This window comes from Xyrauchen texanus, chromosome 43 (assembly GCF_025860055.1).
Source record: "Xyrauchen texanus isolate HMW12.3.18 chromosome 43, RBS_HiC_50CHRs, whole genome shotgun sequence".
Classification (NCBI taxonomy): Eukaryota; Metazoa; Chordata; class Actinopteri; order Cypriniformes; family Catostomidae; genus Xyrauchen; species Xyrauchen texanus.
In genome coordinates, this window is record NC_068318.1 from 17,274,968 (window position 1) to 17,301,280 (window position 26,313).

Here is a 26,313-nt window from a genome sequence, read left to right on the forward strand (position 1 = left end):
TAACTTGAGTGGGCGGAGATGACATCAAGGAGAAAAAGAGAAAGACAGAGTCTAACCAAGGGGATGATGCCAGTTAGTAAGAGAATGAGATTATAGATTGGTATAATATCGAAATCTCTCCCATATGCACCTTGATCCGGATTCTACAGACGTCAAACACAAACCCTATAATCTGAGGGAGCACTGCAAGCATTTTGGCAGGATTCTCACTTTTTGCCATTAAATATTTTATTTGCCTTCTTATGCTGAGAGCAGCCTTTTACCTTCTGTGTTTTCCTTCACCTCGCTCTTGTGCCTCCGTTCCTCACAAGCGAATAATCTCAACGAATCCTTTGCTTTTTTTGCCTCAGAGCTGCGTTCTCCTCAGAGAGAGTATTTGTTGTTCAAGACTTTGAGCTGAAGTTGTTATTTTTCATTCTTTTTTCTTTCCTCCCAGTCTTTTATGACCCGTTGCTTTACTTGTATCTCAGAGTTAGGCTCTTAGCAGTCATACACAGGAGTGGGAGCATCTGATACCTGTTCTGAGCTTACGGATCACGTATTCTGTCAGTGGAGTCAGTCTGCAGTCCCCGCGTAGAGTCAGCCAGTAGGAAAGGGACCGCTTTGTGTCAGTTCATGTCAGGAAAATAGGAGATCTTTAAAATTCCTGTTTGAAAGCTGCTCTGTGTCCATCCTGCTGTCTGGCCTTTCCCACCGACCCCCTCATCTCTTTCTGATGACAAAAAAGTGTGACAATGTCTTTTATAAGAGAATATAATCATATCTATTGCTAGATATACACCGACATGTGCGCCTACATTTCCAGCGTCTCTTTCCCAAATACACTCAAGCTCGTTGATGAAACCACTCTCTAAAACCCTTTTCCCACTGAAATGGTGTTGGTTCTCCACACAAAAACAATACTATATATAGATGTATATAGGTGAAATGCAAACATCTAAAAACTGCCGTGTATTACCACAGACTTGACTGCTAAATGATGATTTAACTTAATAATTTACTTCTAATCCAATTTTGCTTTGGGAGTTTCCAATGTACAACTCAATGTAATCTAGGATCAGATAATGGCCATGATCTAGTTTTGTTTTGCATCAGTCTGGCAAGATTTGAGTTGTTGTGGGAATTTTACATAATAAAGACATTATCCTGCTCCTAACCTCTGAACCTAGAAGTTCCTGGTTCGACACAAGCAGGTTTTAGGAGCTTACCTCCATTTCTGTGGTGGCAACACATAGAATGGCTCCAAATTGGGCACCGAATCAGGCTCCCTGATGGTGAAAAATGGTCTAAGTACCAATGGACCTTGTCTCCATAGTCTCTTTTCTCTCCTCTCTCCTAAAACTGCTACTCTCATAGGCTCTGCTTACACCTTAATCGGAAGTCCTTGGGGAACAAGAATGCAACTTGTCAAATGCACCAGGTGTTTTGTTACAGAACAGCTGAACCGCCTCTGGCCAGCTTCAGACTTCTTCTGTAAGCTAATTGAGAGCTCCCTCAGAGATGCCAGGTGCTGTGATCCGCAGGCAGTGTGGGGAACCGGGGACCAGTGAGTGTAACAATGGCCCTTTCTGTCAGAAAACTCCAACTTGTTATATTTTTTTTAACTTCATTATGATTTTTTATTTTTTTTGTAGGCCTAAACGTCTTCACCTTGTTATATTGCAATACTACTCCAAATTGGATAATATCTGATGTTATCTATTCACAAATGAATATCCCCAATGCATCCTCATTGGTGTCTTCGCTTTAAAGTCCATTTGAAATCGAAAAAGAACCTATTTACTTTCCTAATTCATGGTCCTGGTCTTTTTGTGAATGATTCATTTGTGCATGCTATTAAAAATAATAATAAATAAAATACTTTAACAAGCAGACTAGTCACACACACACACACACACACACACACAAACACAAAAACTTCTTGGAACCGTTATGGATCTATTTTCCCTGGCTTTGTTTTCCCCATGAATCAAACTATTTGCAAATTCATGAATCATTAAAACATTGCCTAGAAAACTTACTTCTGTTTTAAGCACTGATAATGTCTAGAATTATCCTGGAAAGTTGCTTAGCAGTGGCAAAACAGCAAATGTTTTTAAGTATGGACCTTACCCCCATTTATTTCTGCAGTTCCTATGTGTGTGCTTAAAAATATCAAGCTAATTCCAGAGGATCTACTGATGCTGTTTCAGCAATAATTGATTATAACTGCAAGACATAATGCATATTGGCATAGATCCGTCCACAAAGTCTGATCTTAAACCATAGCTTACATGCCTAGTAGAGAATATCTGAAATCTTCAAAGCACCTTTTAATATGATAATTGATGATATGGAGTGAATGATTAACTAGCCCAAGGTTCTTCAGTCAGTGGTGGTGTCCTTGTATCTCAGCATCTTCCTCGTTATAGCCTGTGCTACTGACACATTCGAGCACCTGAACTTTTTTGATCAAAAGATATCTTTTGAAAAAACATATAACATTTAGAAAAGAAAAAAAAGTGATTAAATGATGAATGTAAACTATCCTCTTGGTTTTTCACTCAATTCACAAATTCAGCTGAGATTTGTACTCCTCCAACAGGATTGAGGCTAGCAACTGCTCCACAGTGAGGAACTAGAGAGAATTTTGACAATTGAGCATGCAAAATTGGGGATAAAAAAGGATAACAAATGAGCATAGTGATATACATAGTAGTCCAAAGCACTTCGAAGAATACCATGGTTGTGCCATTGTAAACTCAGCAAAGAAAGAAACATTCCTTTTTCAGGACACTGTATTTTAAAGATTATTTTAGCAAAAATCCAAATAACATTAAAGATCTTTATTGTAGAGGGTTTAAACAATGTTTTCCATGCTTGATCATTGAAACATAAACAATTAATGAACATGCACCTGTGGAACGGTCATTAAGACACTAACAGCTTACAGACTGTAGGCAATTCATGTCACAGTTATAAAATCTTATACTACTTTAACTAAAGAGACCTTTCTACTGACTCAAAAAAACAAACAAAAGAAAGATACCCAAGGTCCCTGCTCAACTGCAGGCATGCTGTATGGAGGCATGAGGACTGCAGATGTGGCCAGGGCAATAAATTAGAATATCCGTTATGTGAGGCGCCTAAGACAGTGCTACCACATGTAACAACACCTGCACAGGATCGGTACATCCGAATATCACACCTGCGGGACAGGTACAGGATGGCAACAACAACTCCCCGAGTTACACCAGGAATGCTCAATCCCTCCATCAGTGCTCAAACTGTAAGCAATAGGCTGAGATATGCTGGACTGAGGGCTTGTTGGCCTGTTTTAAGGCAGGTGGAGGGTCCATCATGGTCTAGGTCAGTGTGTCACAGCATCATCGGACTGAGCTTGTTGTCATTGCAGGCAATCTCAACGCTGTGCATTACAAGGAAGACATCCTCCCTCATGTGGTACCCTTCCTGCATTCTCATCCTGACATGACCCTCTAGTATGACAATTCCACCAGCCATACTGCTTGTTCTGTGTGTGTGCTCCTGCAAGAGAGGAATGCCAGTGTTCTGCCATGGCCAGTGAAGAGCCCAGATCTCAATACCATTGAGCACCTCTGGGACCTGTTGGATTTCCATTCCCCCTAGAAATGTCCGGGAACTTGCAAGTGCCTTGGTGGAAGAGTGGGGTAACATCTCACAGCAAAAACTGGAAAATTAGATGTAGTCCATGAGGAGGAGATGCACTGCAGTACTTAATGCAGCAGGTGGCCATACTAGACAATGTCTGTTATTTTTGTTCAGAGACACATTTACATTTACATTTATGCATTTGGCAGACGCTTTTATCCAAAGCGACTTACAGTGCCCTATTATATGGACAATCCCCCCAGAGCAACCTGGAGTTAAGTGCCTTACTCAAGGACACAATGGTGGTGGCTGCGGGGATCGAAACATTGACCTTCTGATTAACAGTTATGTGCTTTAGCCCACTACACCACCACCACTCCTACTACTCCTACCACACACTATTCCATTTCTGTTAGTCACATGTCTGTGAAACTTGTTCAGTTTTAATGTTCATACAAATATTTGCACATGTTAAGTTTTCTGAAAATAAAAGCAGTTGAAAGTGAGAGGACATTTATTTTTTTGATGAGTTTATATGTTCAACAACATGGTACTGTATTACCATGGTAGCATGTTAAAAAACACAGTAAAGCCAATTTTTGTTAATGAATGCATACATTATGTATAATTACATAGGACCTGGATGATTAGCATTTACATATACTCCAAAGTTCTTCAAATAATACAATGCTAACACTATGCTATGTCCAAAAAATTACATGGTAATGCCATGGTACGTTTTTGTTCTTTTTTGTAAGTGAATGCATGTATATTATTATATATGTTGTGTGATTACAAATTACTATAAATTATGATCCTCTAATGTACTTCAAAGTATACCATCGATATACCATGTTAAATAATAATAATAATTAACATGGCATTCCAACGGTAACATAAAAATAAATAAATAAAACATGGTAATACCATGATACTTTTTGGTACTTTTTTGTTTATGAATGCATATGTTATAACATATGATTTTATTGATTTGCAAATTCATATAAATGGTACTATAAATTATTTCAAAGAATACAATGTTGTACTGTTTTAAATGCCATGAAAACATGGCAATGCCATGGTACAATAACATTATTAAATGTCCAAAAACATGGAAGTATCATGAGAATATGTCACAAAACCATGGTTACGTCATGCTACTTTATTGTTTTTGAATGGATATGAAAACTGAGAGGACTGCTTTAAAACGCTGTACATGAAATGCTCCGATGTATTCCACTAGTAAGTACACACAGTACACGTGTTTTCTAGAATTCTAGATGGCAGCAAAATGTTGTCTCCAACAAGTTGGTGCACCACTACTTATATCTGTATGACCACCAGCCTCTCTCCTCCCCCCACCTACTGTATATCACATCCTTCCCTTTTCTATTTATCCCTCTGCCTTTTTGTAATTATCTCACTCTGAGAACCACAGGCGGTGTCATAGGAAATCCAAACTTCCAATTTGGCGAGAGATTGCATTTTGACATGGCTCATATTATATGGTTTCAATTTCACTGTTGGAACTAGGGAAGAGAGAGAAATTTGGGTCTGGGGGAGCCTGACTTGATCTACTTCAGGGAGCTGCAGGTGGGAAGGCATATTGCACTGGCACTGGTCCTTCTTTTATTTATTTATTTATATTCTCTTTCTCCCCTTCATTAGAATTTGTTATACAAAAAGTGATACACAGAGGCAAGCAGGGCAGAATGACTGAAATTATCCACAACAAATATGTGTATCTCTTCCTGCGCTTTGAGAAGGGGTCAAGCAGTTGAACAAACCACTTTTCCAAGAACTAAATGAATAGTATGAGGCAGTCGGTTAAGTTAGCTGGTGTGCAGTGCATTTTCACGAGTCTCTGGCTCTGCATTTATTTTGCTGTTAAATCCATCCATGAATATAGTTTATTTTCAGGGTGTCTGAATATACAGTACAGTTCCTTGCAAAGGTATTCAGATTCTTAGCCAATTTTTACTGAATTTCAAATTCTGCTTTGAAATTTAGTTGGTATTTTTTTCTAAGCACTGAAAGTGTTTAGAAATCCTATTCTGTGCATCTTATTTTCTGTGCTTTCATTTATAGAATGAAATTCATTCTTAACCATAGACATTCTGAAATATTCTGTATTTAATGTTAACTTACTTCAGGAATGTTATATGGTACTAATTTTATCAATCTGACAAATTGAATAATACTTTAAATTAGTCTAATCTGATTACATTTGGATTATTTTTAAGTAAAGTAAGTATTAATTTTAGTTTTTGCATGAAAATCACATTTAAAATGTATTATATATCAATTTGCACTCCTTTCATTAAATATTAGTAAATGTGACATCAAACAACAATTAGCTTTTTTTCAATAATGACGACTAAAGGAGAACATTCTGGTGTTAGGTAGTAAGTGAATAATGGAAAGTAAATTCGAAAAAAGGTACAAAACAATATCCAAATGTTTGGATGTCCCAGTTGGTAATATTGGTTGATTTGTCTAAAAAGAGGAAAATCAAACCATCCAGATCCTTCCTGGACAAGTTTGTATGAAAATACTGTCAATGTCAATAAGAAAGAAACTTTTGAGAGGCTCAGAAGGGCCAACACTCACTTTGAAGAAGCTACAGAGTACAGAGTAGTTGAGAATAGAGTAAAGGTGCAACAGTCAGCCATATCAAGAGCCCTTTATAACACATGTGGATGCCATAAAATAATCCATTACTCAAAGGGACCCATGGGGAAGCACATGCAGAGTTTTTCAAAAAGCATAAATGTGATTAAGTTGCAATGTCGGTAGTTTTGCAAACCATAGTTCTGAAAATTGGCTTAAAGTCTGGTGCATATTCTTGCTCATTCTGACCCGTGTACCTAGACAAACATAAAAGGGTTTTTTTCATAAGTCTGACTGATCCAACATTAATTGTGTAATTCAAGAACCATTTAATGTGCATTGCAAAGAAAAAGAAAAAAGGGAGAAAATTGCCAGTTGGTATCTATTCTGGCTGGCTGCTACATAACGACTGGGAGTCAGGAAACACATAATTATTATTATTATAATATATATATATATATATATATATATATATATATATATATATATATATACATATATATATATTTTTTTTATATACAGTTAATTGGCAAACACTTTTATTGTTGGTGCAGGATTTGGCTAAATTAGATTTTGTTGCACCAAAGCTTTGAAAGATGTCAAACATTTTGCTTGAAGCAGTTAATAGCAAGTAAACATGATCATCAAGTTCATCATGATCATCAAGTTCATCAGCATGCTCTTCTTTGTTTTCAGATTTATATGATATAGTCAGTGTTTCTGACCACTGAGAAAATTTCATTTTGTTTCAAAAGCATAATCTTGAAAAAGTCATTTTGTCTATTAATACTTAAATTAATTTTTTTCTTTCAGACCTCTGGGAGAAGCTGTCTTACCCTTTCACACAGAAAGAGTTTGGGAAGTGGGAACTGTACCTCCCTCCAAAGGAGGACAAATCTCCTGCAATAGTGCACATGACCAAGCTCAAGGTACCTCAAGGTGTTTTCTACTTATTTCCACAGATGCCAGATTTGAGTATATTATAGTATAATGGCCATTATTTTTGTAACTCTTCACTTAGTCACTTAGAAATTAAATTTCTTAAATGTATTGTCTGTGTGTCTCAGACAGTCTGTCTGTTGCTAAAGACATTGCATGTGTCTAAGATGGATAATTTTTGCATGAGTGTGGTTCTATATCGTAATTTAAATAAAAATGTAAGTGTGAATGAATCTTAATGAATCATGAAAACGTCTGCACACAGGTATTGAGCAATTCGTGACAACACAAATATCAAAACAACATCACATAAGGCCCCCCAAAGAAGTGATTTGACAGAGAATATCATGATTTAACATCATTTTCATTTTCACTATATGTGTGGCAACATTTGGATTGGTCAAAGGTTGTATGTCTCTGTAGCCCGATTAGAAGCTGTTAGCCGCTCTGCTAAGGCAGAACGGGATCTTGGCTCTTCCCCTCCCTGAACACTGATGGCCATTGGCAGGTTTGGGTGGCATGTGTGGGGTAAAGCTGCTTGACTTGGCTCTTAGGGTTAATCTGGGGTTGATGGGAAGAAGGAGCAGATGGGGCCATTGAGTGCCCAACAAGTTCCCATTTGCCAGAGTTGGCGGGGTTTGCATGTCCAGCACAGTTTGCCGCCGTGCCATGCTCTGGGTTTTGAAGCACCCTGACTCCACCGTACACCGGAGGTTGATCGGATCACATTAGTGTTGCTTCAGCTGAGCTCAGATCAGCTGCGGTTATTTTTTCATTCCTGACCTTCAAAAACATGTGCTTACTGTGCATTTGAATTTGCTTTAATAGTTCAATATACAATACGTTGGCAAGATAAACTACTTGTCCACCCCATTTAAATTTGACAAATGGGAAATGTAGTCTTTATTGCATAGTTTAATTACCCTCATGACAAAATACTCTTTCCACTGTTATCATTAAGGTAACATTATTGTCTCAATGTTTAAATAATTTCTCCTATCCTTTCTTAATATGCAGAGAAAACCTTAAATAAGCTATTTATAATTGTATTCCCCTGAAAATGTAACGCTGTGCCTCTGTGCCACTTTTCAAAACATTACTCTGTTTGTTTGACCAATCCAACCATTTTGACAAAGCAACATTGACTCCAATGGAGTGAGAACATTTTATCTTTTTTTCTGCTACCAATGGAAAAATGTGGTAGTGTTTGGGGAATCTGTTTGAAAAGAGTCATTATTTTTGCAAATCCATTTGGTGACACTATTGACAGAGAAACTATATACTTCATCTTTAGTATGCTGATATTTACAAAAGTTGCTTATTGCTTGCATTTCAACACAACCAAAGAATAAGTCTTTCTCATGCACAGTTTGGACTTAAAAATTATATTGCACTTTACACATGCAACCCCATGTGGTCAGTGACTTTAGTTTATTGTTTACCATCATTGTACCATCACCATTTATGCCTTTGAAATTATTTCTGTGAACATTGTTCAGAAAAGTTTTTGTTGAAGACCATATATTTAGAGAAACACAGTGTCTTGTATTTTTGAGAACTCCATCAATTATGTTCCTCTTTATTACATTTATGCAGGCATTTTGCCATTTCCATTTCAATTTTAACATTTTAACAAGATCCACTCAATGACTAATTGCCTTTTGGTAATTACTGATTAAGCAGACATGACTGCTTTGTGCTTTGTGCTTATTTGTGCTTAATCAGTTCATATTCTGTTCACTCTTTACCCAGTGACTGGGAGGATCAAAGTTTAAAGTTTTTTGTCATTTAAATGGATAATGCAATAACAGCAACTGTGTGATATGGCAAGACTTTGGAAGATTCATCCCTTTAATTTAACCATAGTTGTTCAGGATAACTTGTCATGTAACTCCATGCTCCACCATGCTGTTGCTGTGAGTTCTGCCTCCTGCAGTTCCCTTTTGTAAAAACTTGATCTGCGTAATTGCATTGGGGACACGCCCTGAGTGTCACGTGGTCTGAAGCCCTTGTACAATCACGCCTAATTTATTATCTGGTGGCAATAAGAAATGCCCCTAGGGAGCTATGTCTCGGGCTACATAAATGTGCTCGCACTGGCGCCATCGAGTCAGATTTTCTGTTCTTCAGTGCATTATCTTGTCTGGCCCATGTTGTACCAATGACACACGTCGAAGCAAGGATCATTATTATTCTCCCTTTTGAGTAGCAACACAGGATGGAATTTAAAAAGTGACTCATGTCATTTTATAGAGAGCAATTTTAATGTGTTTTTTCCAAACATTACAAGGGTCCGATGTGGAAAGTGGCGCTGTTCAAGGCTCACAATCTCTTTCCACGAGGCGTTATCCCCACTTGTTCCAGTCCCAAGGTCTCCAGATTGGAGCTCCATGTGCAGGGGCAGTTTGGGATTTTCAGCTTTGTTTCTGAGAAGATTGGAGTGCGAACGGACATCGGATTCTTCCTTGTGTTTGTCGGCCTCACCATTATCGAAAGCGTGAGTCTTATCAGACATGCTCTGAAGCCTTGCTTGGCAGCAATGTTCTGATGAACAAGCACGCAAAAGATTTACCATGCGTGTCTTGAGCCGTCGCTAATGAGAGAATTTAAGATAATTTTTGTTGATGGTAAGGAAACAAATTGGCCCCCTTTGTCCCTATTTTCTTTTTCTTTGTCTTTCTGGGAGAACGCACATGAATAAGGCAATGGAGGAGTGGCCTCGGCCTTTCTCTCTCTCCGCTCCCCATACAAAATGTATTGCTCGTGGCAGAAGGTATCATGCATGGACTGGTGAGCTCGGCCACAGAACGAGGGGGCTGGAATAAAAGAATATTCCCCAATGGAGTGATGGCGAACCAACACCTGTGCACATTGTTGGGATGCTATCAGGAGCTGCAAGGTATTTAAATTATTTTTTTATTTTGTCTTTCGCCCATTCGTGGACCACGCAGACGTTCTGGCGAGACAAGAGACATGCACTGCTATCTCTGCTCGATTTTTCAATGGCAGCATGGGCGTCATTCATTTTAGACAGCTTTTGGATCTACACAGAATGGGTTTTCAGTCCAACCAAGCACATCACATTAAGGAATACTTTGAGCTAATGTCGGCTCCATTTGGAATTTCCCTAATTTTTTCCCCCACGGCTCGCACTGGGTAACGAGTTGGTCAAGTCAATGCTTTTGTTTGTGAGGGTGATTCGTGCTATCTGGGTACTATGTGTTGTTCCCCATTATATGTTGGGACCACTTTAGTTCTAATCTGTTTTTTCAGTACACATTGATGTACACATGCGCATTGAATATTTTCAGTTTGAGTTTTGGCTCTGCCTCCATGACCAAGGGTCTAGGGGCACGCATAATATAATTCAATTTATGATAAAAATAGGTCTACACACAAACCTGATGGGTTTGCTGTGTGATAAAAGATGAGCCCCTTTTCAGTGAATGAAATTGGAGCGTATAAACGTATCCGTTTCTCTCCTGTTTGCCCTTCGGTCAGTATCGGGATGATTTTGCCTTGTACGTGCCTCAAATGTCCGACAACTAGAGAAAAAAAAACACTTCCTGAACTTCCGCTGCCTCTTTCTCCATGACCAAGGGTCTTTAGACATGCATAACAGAATTCGATGTTTATCAAGCACAAGTATACACGAAACGCACAGTGAACTTAAGCACGTACCACACGTTGTCCCACCATAAGAATGCTGGGACCGTTGTGCTGAGCCTGCTTGCTTTCAATCCCCTTCATGTTTGCACATTCTTCCCCATTCTATGCTAGGGAAGAGGGTTTATATGGCGTCCTCTACTGTAATACATTTAGAGTGACTGCTTTTTATAACTGCCATGTCACATTCTTTCATGGGCATGGGACAATGTGATGTCTCTGCAAGCCGTGCATGTTTTGGACCGTTTGAATTTGGGGGCGGATCTCCAGGCCATATAGGGCTTGATGCCATGGAGATTGTATATTACATCCTCGGATTAAGGAACAGATCTGGAAAATGTTTGGCAGAGTAGAAGCGGACCTGTTCGCTTCGAGCAAGACATCACACTGTCCCATTTGATTTTCCCTCTTGCACCCTGTACCGATGGGCATTGATGTGTTGGCGGATCAGTAACCGAAAAACGCATCTTTACATGTTCCCACCAATCAGTCTGCTGCATGCAGTTCTGCAGAGAGTTAGAGAGGATTGGGTGTGTCTTCTGTTAGTGGCGCTGTTTTGGTCACCTCAAGAATGGTTTTCGACTCTGTTCTCTCTCCTGGAGGAAATTCCTTAGGGTCCACTCAGAACAGACATATTGTCTCAGGTTCAGGTTCAACATTTGGCACCCTCAGCCGAACTTGTGGAAATTATGGGTGTGGCTCCTCAACAGGGTGCTCTTTTGAATAATGGGTTATCCTACTCCATCAACTAGGAAGCTTTATATTTTCATGTGGCGTATTGTTGCTACTTGGCGTACAGCGTGAGGTGAAAATCCAGTTCACTGCCCTGTCGGTACAGTGCTGGTTTGTTTTTTTCAAGAGTGTTTGGGGAGAGGGTGGCCTTGGCAATTCTTAAAGTCTATGATGCCACTGTAGTGGATGAGCATGTGATTATCAGTGGAGTCTCTGTCGGTAGACATTCTCGTCTCTCATTTAATGTGCCGGGTATGCAGGCTCAGACCTTTACATCCCATCTGCATTCCCTTCTGTGATTTATCTGTTGTTTTAGAGGAACTCTTGTGTGCTCCATTTGTGGGTGGTCCTCTCCACATACATTTGTTAGATTTTATTATCTGGATGAGGGTTTGACTCCTGCTTCCCAGGTTCTCTCTGTTGGAACAGAAGTAAGCTCATAATTTTCTTTATTTTAATCAGATGCTTTAGTTCGCTTGAGTGTGCTATATGCTTGGCACATGGGCACAGACAGTTGGCAGCTACTGTTCACATGGCATGAATGTATATCATTCCCAATGCAATAACGCAGCACAAATTCCTACAAAAGGGAACATGGTTCCCTGAGTTGGAATGAGACACTGCGTAAGCTGACCATACTCTCAAGCAGCTGTATAGGCGTGTGCCTTCCTGTCGAAAATCTGACTCGATGGCGTCAAAGCGAGTGCTTTTATGCAGCCTGTGACATTGTTCCCTAGGGGCATAGTTTAAGAGCCACCAGCCATTAAATTGGCATGATTGTGCAAGGGCTTCAGACCACACAACACTCAGGGCATGTCCACAATGGGAACCAGCGTTACGTTTCACAACAGGTTTGAATGGCAATTAATTGGCAGAGAGAAATAAACTAGTGTTTCTCCATTTTTTTCTGAGAAAGTGTGAGTAAGAGAGGAAGGTAAGTCAATTGATATTCAACCAAGTGTCAGTGGCTAAATATTCTCATTTTTAATGCCTTTTGTGGGTATCTGGTGGACAGATGGATCCCAAAGTTTTGGTGGAAGTTTATGTGAGGTAATTGGCTGTCATACACAGCTTCTTTAAGCCAGCATAGGGGATTTGGGGAGGGGTATTAATGGAGGATGAGTGGCCAGGTTTAACATATGGAAACTTGGAGCTCTGAACTTGTGCCAAGAGTGCACTTTTCTCAATCTTTCCCTCCTACAGAATATCCTGTCGTAGTTTCTAATTAAATTGTATTTCTCACACCTGTAATTTCCCTTCTATTCTCAAGGTCTGTGTCTTTTGTTCACATCCTGGCTTCTCCCTCAGGCATGCTGGAGGTGTGTAATCTATGTGTATTGGTCTCATTTATAATTATAAAAATAATAAGCTGGTCTTCTAACAGAAGACTATAGCACCAGTGCTTGTGATATCTCTCTGCAGGAATGGAGTTCTAGAACTCATTTTGATTTGACGGGAAATGTATCACTGATTCTTGAGATAAGGGACAAAACAAGTTTTAAAACTTTTTTGTCTTTAATATTAAATTAATATGAAATGTATATATTTAGGTAACGCTTTATAATACTGCTTCATACTTAATAGGTAACTATGCAGGAATTAATGTATCAGCCTACAAATGAGCAGTACTGCATTAGTACTTCAGTCACTAACTATTATAGAAACACAATTAAATAATCAGTAAGTTATAGCGATCTAGTGATTGTGGTAGATCACTGTTAGCTAATCAATTATTTCTGAATTTGCATTTGCCTCATTGAGAACAATATGGGTAAATTAAAAGAACTAATAATTAATTACTCATCACAATCTGAACTCCTCAAAATCCAGTGTCAAAAATATGAAAAATTTGTATTGCAAAAATGAAAATGCATCATCAGAGATGCTTATGTGTCATCTGTGAAATCAGTTTATGAATGTAACATCACTCGAACTCACCTAGTCTACTGTGTCTGGTTGAGTGTCATGACTAGTTAGGTTACCTTAAATAAAGGGATGTTGAACTGTATGTGTCCAACCTCTGTATTATTTGAGGTATCTTTTGTAATCAATAATGTAATCATTAAGTTCTTATCAATAATTAAACAAATATTGAAAAAGGGGTCCCTGCAAATACTGAGGACAATCAATTTTGTATATAAAGTCACCAACTGGCATCAACTCACAATCTTAATCTAAAAGTAAAAAGAGAAGGCAGCTGACCTCGAGGCAAATACTCCTTGTTGTTTTCATGAATAATACATTCAAAATGAATATTCAAAAATAAAGGCAAAAATATATGAAAGAAAACATGGAAATGTATTGTGTGGGTCCTAATGTTTTGGAAAATAGCAATGAGTTCATTTTTAGAGGTACCTTCATGTGCTTGTCCTTTTGTACTATATAAATAACAGCATTTTATCAGCTAATGGCCACACTGATTTGTTGATATCTGCAGCAGTCATTGTAAAAACCATATCAGTCACTCACAACTCGAAACATGTTTACCCATGGTGCTTATGTGGGTGATACAGGTTTGAATTTGACTTGCGACATGACCTGATCCTATTTCAAATTTCTCTCTCCGAATAATATCCTTTCACTCTCCACTATATTTGTCCAATACGAAAACAAAAGCCCAAAACACAAACCACTAATATACTGTTAGTTTTAGATGACAATCACTATTCTGAATATTGTCGATGGTGTTTATGGCCCTGCTGTTAGATGTACATACTATGGGAGAAAACACTGCAATATGCTAATGATTACTAAGTGACATCACTGCAGTTGTGGGTTTGTATTGATAGACCTGATTTAGGATTAAACTCCTGCAGATGGGTGAAGAAGAGGTCAATGTCTGTCAATGCTATTTAACATACACATGCACACATTCTGGGGTAAAAGAATACACTCTCAACGTTTCATGAGATTTCATCGTCCCTTCAATCAATGTTGCCTAATGTATTTTCCATGTGCAACCTTTAGAACAAATTAGAAACCTGCTGTAAGCGTTAGTTAAAATGAACTCTGCTTTTTTATTGTTGAGACCAACAACCCTGAACCTCTCATTTATTCAGCCATTAATATTTCAGGGACCTGTGTAGTGATATCGCATTTGAAAAACAACGGGAACACTGAATGCTCAAAGACTTTTAGCAGACGAACGTGATCAATACAGATCCCCAGGTGGCTCACAGATCTCTAAGCAAGCTCTCCAGCAAGGCCATGTTTAATTCTCTGTGTGGGTACATTCTTTTTTGTGCTTGTGTTTGTTGAGAGATACCTCAGTGACTCCAGACAGCCGATTCAGGAGTATATTCATCGTCTCAAGGGAAATCAAAACACTGTTAACTGGAGTCTGAAAGAAGTAAAAAGGAGAAAAGTAGAGTTTTCTATAGTTATTTCTTACGGAAATTGTGTGGGAAGTGAGTTAGTATGTAAGGATCAGGTTTTGCCATAGTAATATTTAAAATCATCAGATTAGTCAATGTACAGTATATACTAATATATATATATATACATATATATATATATATATATATATATATATATATATATATATATATATATAGATATAGATATACATTTTATGAGGTTGAGTAAATAATGACAGAATTTTCATTTTAGGGTGAACTGTCCCTTTAATTAAAATCTAAAACTGGGAAAGAAAAAAAAGGATTTTGTGGGGGCTAGGTTTAAGGTTAGGGGAGGGAGAATTTGATTAGCTCAGTACAAAACAATGGAAATCAATGGAAAGTCCCCATCACAGTAATAAAGCAAACATTTGTGTGTGTGTGTGCAGAGTGGAAGAAATCCAAACAACTTAAACCCTTCATATCTCAGTCTCCACACTGAAATGTCCAGATGTTTACCCAGCAGCCCGATTGACACTCTGGGTCCTTCCTCTTTCATTGTGGTGTGAGATGTGAGGCTGGACATCCTATAGAGCATTGTCAATTATTTAATGTGAGAATTTGTTGGGATTTTTTTATGTATTTGTAATGTACACAACTGTACTACTTTTCTGCTTTAACACTACACTCTCAAATTAACTAATGTTCTGGGCTCAAAATAAGTTAAGCTCACTCAACAGTATTTGTGGAATAATGTTGATTACCACAAACAATCTTTTAGACTCTTCCTTCCTTTATTATATACTAAATACTATATACTATCAGAGGTGGACATAGTACACAACTCTACTCATTACTTGAGTGAAAGTACAGATACTACTGGTCAAATATTACTCCATTACAAGTGAAAGTTGTAAAGACAGGTTTTTACTTAAGTAAAAGTACAGAAGTACATGGTTTTAAAAGTACTTAAGTGTAAAAAGTAAATTTCCTTTTTTATGTCAATGTATTCTTTTATTATTGTTGCATTGTTGTATGTAATACTTACAATACCATATGCCTCTGAAGCAACCTACTGAATACACTGACTGGCTTGTAGTATCTACGGAATAAAGAGCTTTTAGAATGTTACGAAACCTATAGAAATGAAACAACTGAATTGACAAAAAAGACGGATTTAACGATCCTACCCACCCCCACAAAAGCAGCATGGTAGTGTTCTCAAACAGCTCTGGCAGTGTGCACACATCTATGTGTATACATCCATCCTCAATTGAATCAAGCAGACAGTAAAATTGCTGTAAACACAGACATGACAACACACTTTGGCTGTAAGTCCAGGACTAGAAAAGACTGTTAATGAAGCTGTTTCATACCTATACATGATAACTGCTCTCTCCAGCTCAGCGGCAGCACCAACACAGGTTTGAATGTTCCTGTATGATTTTTATCAAAGTTTTAATAGACAGGCAAATCGTTATCATTTAGAAAAGAGATCATGTGGGTGTTTGAATCGAGATTGCAATCTTTTTATGATTTAATCATGCAGCTCTTCACATAACTATAGTAATTATGCAAGGTAACAACAACAACAAAAAAAACTATACAATTTAAAAAATATTAACTTTGCAAACAAAGCAAAAATTTAAAACTAAACTAATTCTGGCAGGGCGGAGGGCGGGGCCGGGCCATGATCCTACACACCCTTAGGCTAATCAAGCCTCCTGAGAGGGATAAAGGTCGACTGCAGATAGTTTACAAACATGTCCATCATGTGTGTGTGTTTGTCTTTTGTTTAAGTTTTATATTAAACTATTACTTATATTGACAAGCCGGTTCTCACCTCCTCCTTTCCATTAACCCCTTTACACTAATCTTTAACATTTTCAGAAAAGTGGAACTTATTTTCTAAGAATTGCCATGGGTGCACGCACTGAGCCATTTTGCCAACTGATCAGTGTTCAAGAAAATGCTGGGAAATCATTGAGGACTTACCAATTTGCTTGAAGTGAAAATCAGTCCTACTTTCCTCTTTAATAAGTTAAGCAATCACATGGTCATGCAGAACATCTCAGGATTTTAAATCCATAAGGATCTCTTTCTCAATGGTGATAGCAGCAGTGATGACAGAAGATCTTGCGCTCTTCACTTTCAAATTATGTCACTTAAGGTATTATTGCGTCACTCAAGGCCAGCTAGAAGGCCTCAACTGGGACATATCCTAAAGATCACATCTACTAAGAACAAATAAATCAATCTGATTGGCTGATGAATCTGACAATCTGACTATAGTTGCTCATTCATTTGCACTGTTTAGGGATTCTTTGGAAATTCGGAAGGCCTGAGGGGATGGAGCTCAGACTCATGCAGTGCTTCGGATAACGAGCTTGGCTTTGGGCATGCAATTTGTGAAATAGTTGTCACACTTTTCTTGTAAGAATCAAGGAATAAATTCTAACTGGATAAACTTTTAATTTTTCTCTACTTGTTTGTAGATTCATTAAGAGTGAAAATGTGATATTATAAAATATTTAAATAAAATATTTATTTATTTGGCATTTTAGGCCAGCAGGGAAGGCTTTGCTGGACCTGAGAAATTGCCACTGATATATAGCTCTGGAAAACTGCTAAATTATCAGTTTCTCAGGATTTATATATTTATAGGGATGCATATGAGTAAAAATGAAAAGTTTTGTTCCCTTTACAAAAAGCTTCACTACGATGTCGCGCTGCTAAGCGCTACGGGGAACAGCTTTTGCTGTGAGCCGAGCTGAATAATGTGTGGAACACGTCAATGAACATTGACCGGAATTTATAGCCTCGGCTGATGTAATCATTAGATGCACCTGAGGCCAGGCTATAAATGGATACGTCACCAGGTGTCATCAGAAACTCTTTTTTCAGAGCGATTCTGTTTCTGTGTGTTTCACAAACCCTGTCAAAACTTTCTTTCCTCTGTTAGAAGTTAGAATCAGTTAGGCAGTGTGCAGTGAACGTTGTTCTCTTCTGTTTAGAAAAAGAGAGAATGACTGAAAGCCGCAAACGGTGCGTGTTCCCCTCTTCCGCTCCATAGCTGAAGATGACACGCATCAGTTTTTGCTCTGTTTGTTTGGGGGTAAGAGCACGCTGCTCTTGCGTTGCAGCAGGGCGGGTGCGAGCACTGCGATTTGCTTTAACAGAGAGTGCGTCGTGCTCGCCTCGCTTGCTTCCGGGAGTCAGCACTCATGCAAAAAAAAAATAAAAAAATCGTTCGTGGGGCTCTTGCATGGATGTGGCTGAGGAGCAAGAGACGGGTTGATCCCTTTCTCTCACTCTCTCCCCAAACCCAGCTGGTCCTTCACACATGATCTCGACGCTTCATGAGGTGGATCGCGATTCTCTTCCCGCCTCCGAGCTTTCTATCCGCGATAAAAAAAAATCTACGGAGGAAATTGCTCGATGTTGTTATTCTTGCGGTTGCCAGATTGGACTGGCCACGCGAAAAAGAGACCTCCAAACGCTCCAAATTAGGGGATATATTTTATCTTCCAGTCTAAGAAAGGGAACGCCTCATGGGTCCCTTCCCTTCTTTGATAACCTCCATGAAGAGCTTTTTCGCTCATGGAGAACCCCAAATAAAAAAAATAAAATTTATATATATATATATATATATATATATATATATATTTCCTTCCCATGTTCAGCATACCCTCGACGTCATTATATTCGACTATCGTGGATGCTGAGGCACGGCGGTATTCAGTGATGCCGCCGGTCGAAGAGACGCTATGGGCTATCTCTGCCGGGCTCGGCATCGTCACTTAAAGCCTCTCTCCCCTCAAAGCCTTGTAGGACAACCTCCACTTTAGTGGGAAGGGCTTATCAAGCAGCAGGTCAGGCTGGTGCTGCTCTGCACACTATGCTGTTTTACAGGCGTATCAGGCTGACCCCTGGGCGACCTGAGTGTGGGTTCTGCGCTTGACGAGCAAGCCGCAGACCGCCTCGGTCCTGACTGAAGGGAGGCTCAAAAACAAAGCGTGGCGAGTCGTGCTTCTCCTCCCAGGGATTGGGGACAGTCTCGCGCCCTCGCCAGCCCGAAGCAAGACCCAAGAGAAAACCCTGACGGTCTTGCACCTAGATTAGGGGTAGCTCCCTCGGGACGGGCGTGTGCTTCACTTCACCCCTCCGGTACCCCTCGAAGCACCCCATTCCGCCACCTCTTGGTGTTTCGGGTTGCAGAGGCTTCCATCAAAATTGGGTGTTTTCGCTGTTCCTGCATCTTATTCAGGACGCGAAACACCCGACAACCCCTCAACAGGAAGTGTTAAAATATAATACCCATCTCAGAGATCCTGGCAGCGTGGAAACTCCTGCCGGATATATTCTTTTCTGTGGGTCTTATAAGGGCGTCAGGATTTAATTCACTCGCCGCTTCCCCTTCCAGAGAGAGAGTTAGGTTATTACACTAAATACTTCCCGTTACCCATGGAGGGTGAGGGGTGGCGTCTGGCTTAGATCTTAAAGCTTGAACTACCCGTGGGTGTTCAAGTCCAAGATGATGCCTGTCAAGACGGTCGTGTCTCAAGCCCTACAACTCGTTTGGCTGGTCACCATCGATCTTATGATGCACTTCTATACTTCATTTAGAAGTTCTGCCACAACATGGAAAGTTCCTGAGGTTCACTTCCGGGGGCGAAGTCTTCCAGGGTCAGGTTCTTTCACTCAGCCTAGCCCTTTTTACCCGCACATTCACAATGCATGATGTAGCGCTGGCTCCTTGCAACTCCGGGGCATCTGCATTCTGAATTATGTAGACGACTGGCTGATCCTAGCACAGTTCCAGGAACTGGCAGTTCAGCACTGGGACATCGTCTTAGCTCATCGGTTTCTCTGGGGTTGAGGCTCAACGCCAAGAAAAGCGTCCTCTCTCCCACTCAGAACACTGTCTATCGGGGCATCTTATGGAGTTCAATCTCAATGCGGGCACAACTGTCTCCCGCTAGGATTGAGTCCATTTAGATCACCCTGAGCAAAGTCAGGCTAGGTCAAGGTTGCACTGTTATCAGTATCAATGATTTCCAGGTCTCAGGGCGAATGCGTCCACAGTGATCCCTCTGGACCTTCTGCTCATGAGACCGTTTTTGTTGTGGCCAAAAGCCAGGGGATTCTTCCAAGGGCCAAAACCCCTAGGCTAAATAGGGTTCTGCGCCTCAGGCTTCGTTCCCTTTCTATGTGGTTCAGACCCGGTCTTCTGCCTTGGGTCCCACTCTAGGTGCGTCTTGATGTCGCAGGCTGCTAACGACAGACGCCTCCCTGATGGGCGGGGTAGCGGCCTTAAGTGGTCAGTCCAGCTTAAGGGGATAGGAGGGTCGTCAGCTCGGTTGTCACAGTCACTGTCTCGGGTTGATGGCTGTATTTCTGGCCCTGAAATACCTCCTCCTGAGGCTGCCATGTCTTGGTGCTTGGTGGACAGTGCAGCGGTAGCCTCTTACATAAATCATCAAGGAGACCCACGTTCTTGTCAGCTGTATTTCTGACACGTTGGGTTCTCCTTAGGGCCTAGGGCAAGCTCCTGTCACTCAGGTCAGTTATATCCCTGGATGCCCGTATATGGGAGCAGATTTACGGTCCAGACAGAAAATACCAACGGGGGAGTTAAGAACGCCACCCTAAGGTAGTAGTTGCCCAGAGTTCAGCCAGCAAGGGTTTTTGCCTCTTACTGATAGCACCAGCTGGCCGAACAGGGCTTGGTTCTCGGAGCTAATCTCTTCCCTCGACGGCTCGCCTTTGGCGATGCCGAACAGGAAGGATCTTCTGTCTCAGGCACAGGGCAATATTTCATCCCTGCCCCAAATTGTGGAATCTTTCATGTTTGGCTGCTAAGGGTACCAACTGAGGAACACAGGGCTCTCTCCTGAGGTTATCGAGACCTTTTTTAAATGCCGGGCTTTTTCCACTTGGAACAAGTTTGGGTGAGATCTTAGGGCAGAAGAGGACCTCTTCGCCTCTATGAATAGCGCAATGTCTCCTCTACTTCTCCCTGAAATCACCCAGCCCCCTTGGGTCTGGACGTTAAGACACATACATGACCCAGAATGCGTCTGTATGCGTTTCTTTCCCCAGTTTCTCTGCTCCGGGAGTCTTGGCAATGTTCACCAGCAAGGGTCTTGCCTCCTATTAATGAGCTACGCTGGCTGAACAGGATATGGTTCTCGGAGTTAATATCTCTCCTCGATGGCTCGCCTTGGGCGATTCCGAACAGGTAGGACCTTCTTTCTCAGGCTCGGGGGACATATTCATCCCTGGCCCGAATTGTGAAACCTTTCATGCTTGGCCCCTGTAGGGTACCAACTGAGGTTCACAGGGCTTTCTCCTGAAGTTATCGAGACCATTGCAAGTGCTAGGGCTCCCTCCCTTGGAACTGATCTGGGTAGATTTTACAGGGCAGAAGAGGACCTCTTCGCCTCTGTTGATAGCGCAATGTCTCCTCTACTTCTCCCCGAGTCACTAATAAGTTCAATTACAGAACCAGCTAACTGCCAGTTTGCTTCAGTTCTGGATTTTCGGTGGAAAGAACTGTCAGCGGGCACTTGCCTCGCCACTGCCAGGTTCTATGTGGCTTCCACTTCGGTTTGCCATGCCTTGTTGGGCGGGGTGCCCCCTAAGAGGCATCCTTGCTAGGACCTCTTCATAGGGTAAGACCCCCCTTTTTAAAACCTCTAGAGTCAGCGTTTGGTAGACTTCTGACTCTCAAGATGGTTTTTCTTATGGCAATTACGTCTCTGAGGAGACTTGGGTACCTACAGGCTCTGTCTCTCTTGCCGGCCTGTTTTGAGTTGCCCCAGGTAGGACCAAAAGCATTCTTTGCACCCTCACCCTGACTACCTGCCCAAGGTGCCTTTCACGACCCTTGGCGGTTATTCTCTAAGCCTTCTGCTCCCTGCCGTTTGTACGCCGGAGCAGCTAAGACTTCTCAGACTTTGTCCAGTCTGTACCCGTCAGACTTATGTCCACCGCATTTGCTAGTGGCGTAAAATCAGGGCAGCAATTCTTCATTTGGAAGCCGTGACTGGGTGGCGGTCACGTCCTGACAGACTATGTCACTTTGGGTGAGGGACATTACTGCCGGGCCTACGAGTAGCGCAATCAAGCTTCGCCAGTAGGTTTTAGGGCGCACTCTACCAGAGGGCTCTCCTCCTCTAAAGCCTTTGCTAGAGGTCCCCCTCTGCAGCAAGTTTGTGGCGCGGCAGGTTGGTCCTCTCCGCTCACATTCATCAGTTTTTATGACAAGTTTGTGTTGCGATAGGGTTCTCTTCGCACACATTCATCGAACTTTATGGGTTAGATGCTTTGCTACTCTGGGCTCTTATGCCCTTGAGTAGGCATCTCATTTCATGCCTGAACAAGTTTGTGATGCGGCAGGCAAACAAACTTCTTTCACATTGTCATTATGGGGTATTGTTTTTAGAATTTTGAGGAAATTAATTAATTTAATCAATTTCGGAATAACGCTGTAACATAACAAAATGTGGAAAAGTACTTTCCGGATGCACTGTACTAAGCTGTAGAAAGTGAGTTAATTTACTTTGTGTAAATAAAAACAGTGACCCCAGATAATAATAATAGCAGTGTTGTGCTTTTTTGCTGTTAATTTATGATACATTTTATTGGTGTTATGGTCAAGTGGCTTTTTGTTCATTATTATAGTTTTATATGGCTTTTTGTTAAAGATATAAATTTGTCTTTTCTATAGCTTGTGATCCTGACTAAAAAAGGTGAATATCTTTTTCGGATCTCTCCTTGGGCAAAATATGTCACAAAAAGTTTGGATTCTGTCACCTATGACTGGACTCACTGGGACCCTCCACAACCATACCAGGTGAGTGGACAGTCACATTGTTATATATTGGATAAATGTAAATGACTCCAAAGATGAAGTTTTATTCATACAATTGTTTGACATGTATAAATGACTTTGTTGAGTTGCAGACACATGACACTAACAATGCCAAAGTCATGGGTTCGAGCATACTTATAAAGCACACAATATAGACTATTTCGTTGGTGTTCAGCCACTCTGCTCCGTTCGGCCCCATTTCGCTGCTGGCCCACAGGGAAAATTCAGGTTCTCCCTATGGCCAGTCCACCCCTGACTGTAATTAATAGTTTTGGCATTCTTTATGAAAGTAGAGAATGTACAGCACTTTAGGTCATCAAAGTCTTCTGAAATAAAAATATATATTCGTATCAATATTTTTGTCATATTACAGTAAAATGATCTTAATCTAATATAATCAATCTGTAACAATAAAAATGTGTGTAATGGCGATCTGAGCAATTTTCCATTCTTCGTAATTTCCACAAGGGTGTTGCACAAAGGATTTGACACATGAATCCAAACTTGTCTTGTAAAGGTTTACTTTTTCTTTGTCTTGTTACATTATAAGAGAAATCAAACTCAAAACTTCTTTAAACTTTTTCACTTTCCAAAAACATGAATTTTAACCTTTTTTCCACAGTCAAAAGACTGTCTAGCACCAACAATTCCTTGTTCCTTATTCTTCTTGAAAATTGTTGTGTATACGTAACACGTTTAAATCTAGTCAAAGTCATTTGATACAATGCAAATAACACAAAATATTAATTTATCAAAAAACATTATCACTCTTAAAATAAGGATGTTGAATAAACATATGAATAAAAATTAATAAATGTTGTTTATGGCTTTAACACTACTGCCCCTGATTGTCTATGCCAGAAGCATAACAATTATCTGGTTCAAATATTTCAATTGAGTCATAACAATAATTCCTTTTCTTTTAAACAGTCCTTTTAGAAAAATCTAATTTTCTATGAAATTTCTGTTCATTGTCTTTATGTAGAGTTCTTATCCTTCTTCTGCTTCTTGCAATAAGCAGAGTTTTGTTATAGGTCTGTCCAACAGACACGTTTTCTCAATATGACTCAATATGAACCACTCTCATAGTCAGACATGTAACTCCATACCTCTTCACAATGCTGCATCCTCGTTTTATTTAGAAGGGACCAAAATAATCCACACCTCTATGTGTAAAGGGAGGATTATCTGGCAACAGACGATCTCTTGGTAGATCTGCTATATTCTGTTCATTGACTTTGGCATTTAATATTCTACACACTGTGAGTTCTGGCAGCTGCAACAAAAAAGTTGTTTAGCAGTTTTGCAAGGATTTGATTTCTGCCACTATGGCCTGTGTTTTTATGTATATCCCTCAGAATCAAGGAAGTTACATGATGCTTTTTATCAAGAACTGCTTAGCAGATTCTGGCATTGCAGACTGATTTAAACAACCACCTACTCACAGTACACCATCCTGCACCAATGGGTCCAGTTTGTACAGAGGACTACTTCTTTTGACACAGTTACTGCTATGCAAAGACTTTAATTTGTTGGGGAATGTCTGTCTTTGACTGTAACGAATCAGACTCAGTTCTACATTTTCCACATCTTCTTCTGAAAGAGGTTTTTTGCTCCGTGTTTGTATCAGTTTGGACATTTGAGTTTACAAATGAGCTTGCTGTTTGTTTAGATTATTTCCAGCTTGACTTTCGTCTCTTGTTTGAGTGGTGCTGAAGTATTTCCTTCAGCCGTAACATCCAAGCAATTGCTCTCTTCAATCTCTACCATTCTGAATAATACTCAATCATTTTGTCCAGAGGTTTCCCTTTTTGTGTAGAACTGACACGTTTAATACGGCTGATTTTTTTAAATTCAACCTCCACTTCACATGTCTTATCTGGTCGCAAAGGCCATTTACTCTCATGTTTGCAAAGGAATTCTGGTCCTTTGATCCAATTTTACTTTTTCATTAAGTTTTCCACTTTGAATCTTTCCTTTTCTGGAAATTACAACAGGACTTCTCTGCTATTGCTCACACACTTCCACCATTAGAGCAGGCTTTTGTTTTCTTCTGGTTGCAGCTTGAACCTCAAAACCTTCATTAGGATCTTTCTAAAGTCCCAACCTCCTTTCATCTACTGCATGCTTTGATTGAACATGTTCTTGCATTGATTCACCAGAATTGTCATGTTCATCATAAACTTTCAGTTTTGCATTAGAAACAGCAATTGCTGTCTGCAGTTCTAATTGTTCCAGTGTTTCCCCGTCTGTCGCTCACTTCGACGTAGTGTCGAAGAAGCGACACTAGAGGTCTCTCTTGAGAGCCTTTTGCATCTCTGATCTATGAAAAAAGGCCAGTGAGAAATTGGCAGACAGAATTTGCATGTCCCGCCCCCGGACATATGGGTATAAAGGGAGGGAAATGCGTCTGTTTCATTCAGAAATTTTCTTCGGAGCCGACTGGTTGTGTATGCGGCGAGCTGCGAGTCACAGTCTGTTTCGTCCTATCTCTGAGCGATTGCTGTTGGATCTACGGCGCATATCAGCGGCTTTCTCCCTTCTCTGCATGGCAGTGCAGCTTTGCCCCTGGGCGCATCTTTAGCGCAGTAAAGGTGATTATTTCTCTAAAAGAGTAATATACAAAGCTATCGTTGAACGTCCTTTTCAGGACGCGTCTTTATAAAGATGCCCTTCCGCCCCTGTGTCGTTCCAGGATGCGGTAGAATGCTCTCCGCTCCTGACGGCCACAGGCGCTGCCTTGTGTGTCTGGGCAGCGTTCAAACCGGGCCTTCGGGCCAGCATGCCCAGTCCGACATGCTTGCCCGTGCCTCCGTCAGCGTGGGGCTGGACTGGAACCCTCCGTCCTCCCCACAGCCTTCGCGGCTGGATGATTGGTTCCACGGGTCTGTGTGCCGCTCGCTTCCTTTCTTCCAGGAAGTGCATGATGAGCTGACGAGTTCAGTGGAGGACACCCTTCTCCACCCATCACCTTGCCTCTCACTCATCCACTCTCACTACCCTCGATGGCGGAGCGGCCCACGGGTACACGGCGGGAAAAAGGAAAAAATATTACTAATTTCTTAATGTTGTTTATGGCTCTAACAATGTGCATCTTTGAAATACTGAAAAAATTGTCTTTCTATTGAACCAGTAGGTCAGTGTTTAACTCCTGTTAGTCACATGTCTTCTTCTCATCCAGATTAGCAGGTCAGAGTTCACCAAACTTGAACATTCATCTGCAGCCGAATGCAAAATTTCTTTGCATAAGCTTGCGGTTCCGGTCTCCCTCGTTTGAACTTATTTGAATGGGAGTGAATGGAGTGGAAGCTATAGTGAGAGCACCTTAAATCTAAATAATTTTGAGATATTTATACTGGAATAGAAGACAAAATGTTTAAGATTTCCATAGTCAGACATGCACCAAGGATTTTATGCACACCATAATGCACAAAATAAGCCATCTGTTTTTCTATATATCGCTCAGATTTTCAAAAAGCACACTCAGTTTTTCAAAGACAGTTGGTTTGCAGCATATGAATTGGGGCGGATGGTTTCAGAGCTGTC

General features: G+C 40.5%; 1 protein-coding gene across 1 annotated transcript in view; it reads left to right on the forward strand.

Annotated features, from left to right (window-relative positions):
* Positions 1–26,313, forward strand: part of gbe1a (glucan (1,4-alpha-), branching enzyme 1a) — a 200,777-nt gene that overhangs the window by 42,049 nt on the left and 132,415 nt on the right. Inside the window, exons 3-4 of the mRNA XM_052115962.1 lie at positions 7,033–7,148; positions 22,624–22,749. Of these exons, the coding sequence (XP_051971922.1) occupies positions 7,033–7,148; positions 22,624–22,749 (242 nt within the window). The remainder of the gene's footprint in view (positions 1–7,032; positions 7,149–22,623; positions 22,750–26,313) is intronic.